This window comes from Stegastes partitus, unplaced genomic scaffold, assembly GCF_000690725.1.
Source record: "Stegastes partitus isolate 25-593 unplaced genomic scaffold, Stegastes_partitus-1.0.2 Scaffold1090, whole genome shotgun sequence".
Lineage (NCBI taxonomy): Eukaryota > Metazoa > Chordata > Actinopteri > Pomacentridae > Stegastes > Stegastes partitus.
Window position 1 is genome coordinate 246423 of NW_007578821.1, and position 3977 is coordinate 250399.

The window sequence follows — 3977 nt, forward strand, 5'->3', positions numbered from 1 at the left end:
ACTTTTGTCACGTCCAACTTGTTCCAGTGACTGAAGCTGCTGGTTTCCTTCTCTAATGGGAGGCTGTGAACACATCTGAGGACGACTGTAAAATAAAGTGGTTTGGATGGTAAAGCTTAGATCCCCACCAGAGCGCGACATCACGCATGATGAGGACCATCGGAGAGTTAAAAACCCAACGACTGTTCTGGTGTCCGGTTGTTGTCTGTCAGTCTGTTTCAGCTTCAGAGGATTAAAGTGAAATAATGATTCTTATTCTGTATTTAGTCAAATCAGTGTAATTTTAGCTGATGAGCTGATTGACCTCATTTAACACGGTTTATTTATAACCCCATTACAGGAAGTTTGACAGAAAACCACTGCGCAAGCGCATCAACAACCTGGGAAACTCTCAGTTCATGTAAAAATCCCCAGAACTGCTGACAGTAAACGCTGCACTGAAACCCGTCCGGCTCGTCGTTCGGACTCGTTCCCTCTGCTGCTCAGAAACCTTTGGCCTCGTCACATGTCTGAGGGCGAAACCATCTGACTGACAGGACGTTGACTCACCGCAGAGAAACGTCTCCCAAAACTGAAAGTCACATCTGCTGAATCTTATATCAGCGTAGGAACAGATCAGCCTCTAAGGAACCGGGTCAACGCTCTGACCTGCCACCGTGTTCAGGTCACTTTATCTCCAACAGGTGTGTGTTCTCACCTGCAGGTCGGACATCCTCCCACCACCACCACCGACGGCTGGATGATGGTGTAGGTCCCGGCGTAGGGCTGCTGGGACACGGCTGGGTTCATCTGGGCCGGCGGGTATCCTGCAGAGACACAAATCACAATCAGGTTTGAAAGAGGAAGTAGATCATAAAACAGGCCGATGAACTTCCTAAAACACACAGAGAGAGGCTCAGTGTGAAGTCTGCCTCCGTCAAATCAATCAAACCGAGTTTTGGTCCAATATGAAGCCATCTGCTGCTGTTCTATGTGCAGCGGTCCAGTTAAAGCTTCACCTGGTTCTGACAGATGATGTCATCCCTGTTTGTTTTAAACCTGCTTTATGTTGATGTGGGTCACGTTTACAGCTCAGTTCTGGCTCTGAGCTGAGGCGCTGACCCAGATCAGCTGTTTACAGCCTCCGCTCCAGGTGTGGCCCTTCTGCTGGTTCAAAGTCTGTCATCTGAGGCCATCAGGACCCGTCAGCTCCACCATGAGCCGCCTGCTGCTCCCTTTAAACCACTTTATGAACCCACCTCTATAGACTCTTTAAAACATGTGACGTGGTCTCTTTGCTCTGCGCCGGCCGCTCTGGTGTTTATTCCATTAATTCCTCCTCAATCCTGTGTTTTAAACTTAACATATTTTACCATGTCTGAGTCTGTTTCTACACTTTTCTCGGTCTTTTCTCTGCTCTGTTGTCTTCCTGGTTCAAGTTTATCCGTCAGAGCACGTTGTGAACTCTGCCTGTAGAAAGCAGTCGTATAAAAACGTTATTATAACGTATTCTGTAATCGTGTGTATACAACTCATATGCAGACAAAGATCAAACTCATTAACCATTAAAGTTCTGTTCAGTAATGAGCAGCTGATCATCTGGTTTGGATCCTATCTGGTGACAAATGAGGCCAGATGTGTGACCAGAGGAGCTCTGTTGACTTTTCAGGCCTCTGGTTTGTGTCACACTGAACTTTGACTGATGGATTTTCCAGAACTGATAAGCAGCAGCTGCTCTGATACGATCTGGTAACTGGAGACAAAACAGAAGTTTCAACAAGCAGGAAACTACACGACAGCACAACTTCCTGGACACTGCAGCTCTTATACAACCTCAGTCAGGTGATGAGCTTCACATGAAACTCAGAGAGCAGCAGGAATCCTGCAAAGAGCCAAACGTTCAGCTCCACCATCGCTTCTGTTCCTGTGAGCAGCTGATGCTCTGCTCCTCTGGCTGCCAGGCTTCTTGTGTATTTGTGGGTTTGTGAGGAATTCTTCCTGCTCCTGTTTCTTTACGCAAAAAAATGCTCAGCATAAGACAGCGCTGTGGCCGGACTGCGCATGCGCGGTCAGGGAGCGCCTGATAAACGAAACTAACGACTTTTCACGGTTTAACTTCAGGAATGGGGATGAGTGGGTTCAGATGTTCCCCCGGAGGCCGAACCCTCCGTGGAGAACATGTGAACGATGCGATGCGCGCCGCGGCGCCCTGCAGCTCCGCTTCAGACGAAGACGGAAGTGGGCAGCAGCGACGCGCTTCGCTCCGGTCGATGTGCGGAAAACGGACAGACTACTTGCCTTGGCCGCCTTGGTACGGGTACGGCGGAGGGGCCGCCGGCGGGATGGCTCCGTAGCCGAGCTGCGGCTGCGGCGGCTGCGGGCCGGACTCATACGCGCCCGGGACGGCGTTGTAGGCGGGCGGCCGGTCCTGGAGCAGGGGCTTGCTGTCCACCATCTCAGCCGACGTCCTCAACTTGTCTCTGCCTGAAGTCTTCCGCAACGCACAGGGTCCAAACTAAACTACTCGGCTCTCGGTGCCGTTAAAAAGCTGTGCGACGTTCGCTGACACGCAGTGGCGACGAAAAACAAAGAAAACACGCTGCGCAAAAAGGAAACTTCGTCCCTCTCCATGCGCCAACTTTGTCCCCGGTGGCGCAACAACCCAAATGTTCACCAAACGTTCACTTCAGAGGCCGGAATGGCGCGGTGCTGCTGGTAATGGTTAACTCAGCTCCATGGCCCTCCTTCAACTTGGTCCTTTGGCACCAAAACAACGCGTGTCGCCGCGTCCGACAACTCAGCTGGAAGTCAGAAAGGCTTTTCCTTTCTGTCTGGATTGTCACAAGAGAAGCGTCATGTGATGCGCTGCTGTAGCGCCTCTGCGCACCAGAAGGCTTCTTAAAGCGACAGTGCGTCAGAACAGCGGCAGTGGTGCAGCTGCTGCAGGAGGCGCAGTGCAGCCTGCAGCTCATCACAGGACGGGTTGGTCCAATCACAGCTCAGGCTGCAGCACCGGAATGCTGCTGGTTCACCTCCTGATGGTCCGACTGGTTCCAGGAGCGCTGGGTCAGGGTTGGCTCATGTTGCGTAACACCAGGTCCACATGTGGCTGAACCAGGATAAAGTGAATGAAGGATTTAAAATATCGCAAATTCCCTTGAACAGGATCCAGTCAGTCAGTACAAAAGGCCCAGCACTGGTTCTGATACATGATGTGATGTTCAGAACAAAAGGCACGTTGACCTGAAACAGCAGGAGAATGTAACATATATGGTTTAACATGACATCATCTTCAACAGCATCTCATTGATTTATGAGTTTCTCACACATCTGAGGAGTTTTATTCCAACAGAGAAACTCTTTATTCTGGGTAGCTGTGGAGCGGCGCTCCGATGGGCTGCACTGAACGTCTCCTGCTCTGAAGTACAGCTTGGAGATGGATAGTTTTACCATTTTCTGCTTTTGAATGATGGAGTCCTTGATCGACCTGTTGCAGCAGCAGTTTACACATAAAAACGCAATTTTCCAACTTACACCAGGTAAAAAATGTGAAAATAAAACAGAATATTAAGAAAATAATAATAATAAACTTTATTTATATAGCACTTTTCAAAACAGGGTTGCAAAGTGCTGCACAGATTCAAAGAAAAGTATAAGGAAAAGAACAAATAAGGACATTAAAAGAAGTAAAAAGCAAGTGAAAGAGAATAAAATATAAAAATATGTAAGAAGAATAAAACCCAGTAAAGAAGACAATAAAGGAATAAAACAGCCAGAAATAGAATGAACTGCCATCAAACAGAGTAACAGCACGCTCATAAAACAACAAAATGTGACGTAATAATGTGAAATAAAAACTCTGACTGTGAATGTTAACGTTAAAGAACGAAAACATGTTGCTATGAACGAACCTGTACAGGAACACTGGCTGTTTATCCCACTGACTTTATTAAAGTTCAATCAATCAAGTGACCAGATGTTTTCTGTTCAGCACACTG

At 48.2% G+C, this 3977-nt stretch overlaps 1 protein-coding gene across 1 annotated transcript in view; it reads right to left on the reverse strand.

Annotated features, from left to right (window-relative positions):
* Positions 1-2843, reverse strand: part of bri3 (brain protein I3) — an 8795-nt gene extending 5952 nt beyond the window's left edge. The window contains exons 1-2 of the mRNA XM_008295952.1: positions 2278-2843; positions 698-806 (exon numbers count right to left, since the gene is read on the reverse strand). Of these exons, the coding sequence (XP_008294174.1) occupies positions 698-806; positions 2278-2434 (266 nt within the window). The 5' untranslated portion in view covers positions 2435-2843. The remainder of the gene's footprint in view (positions 1-697; positions 807-2277) is intronic.
* Between the last annotated feature and the right edge of the window lie 1134 nt (positions 2844-3977).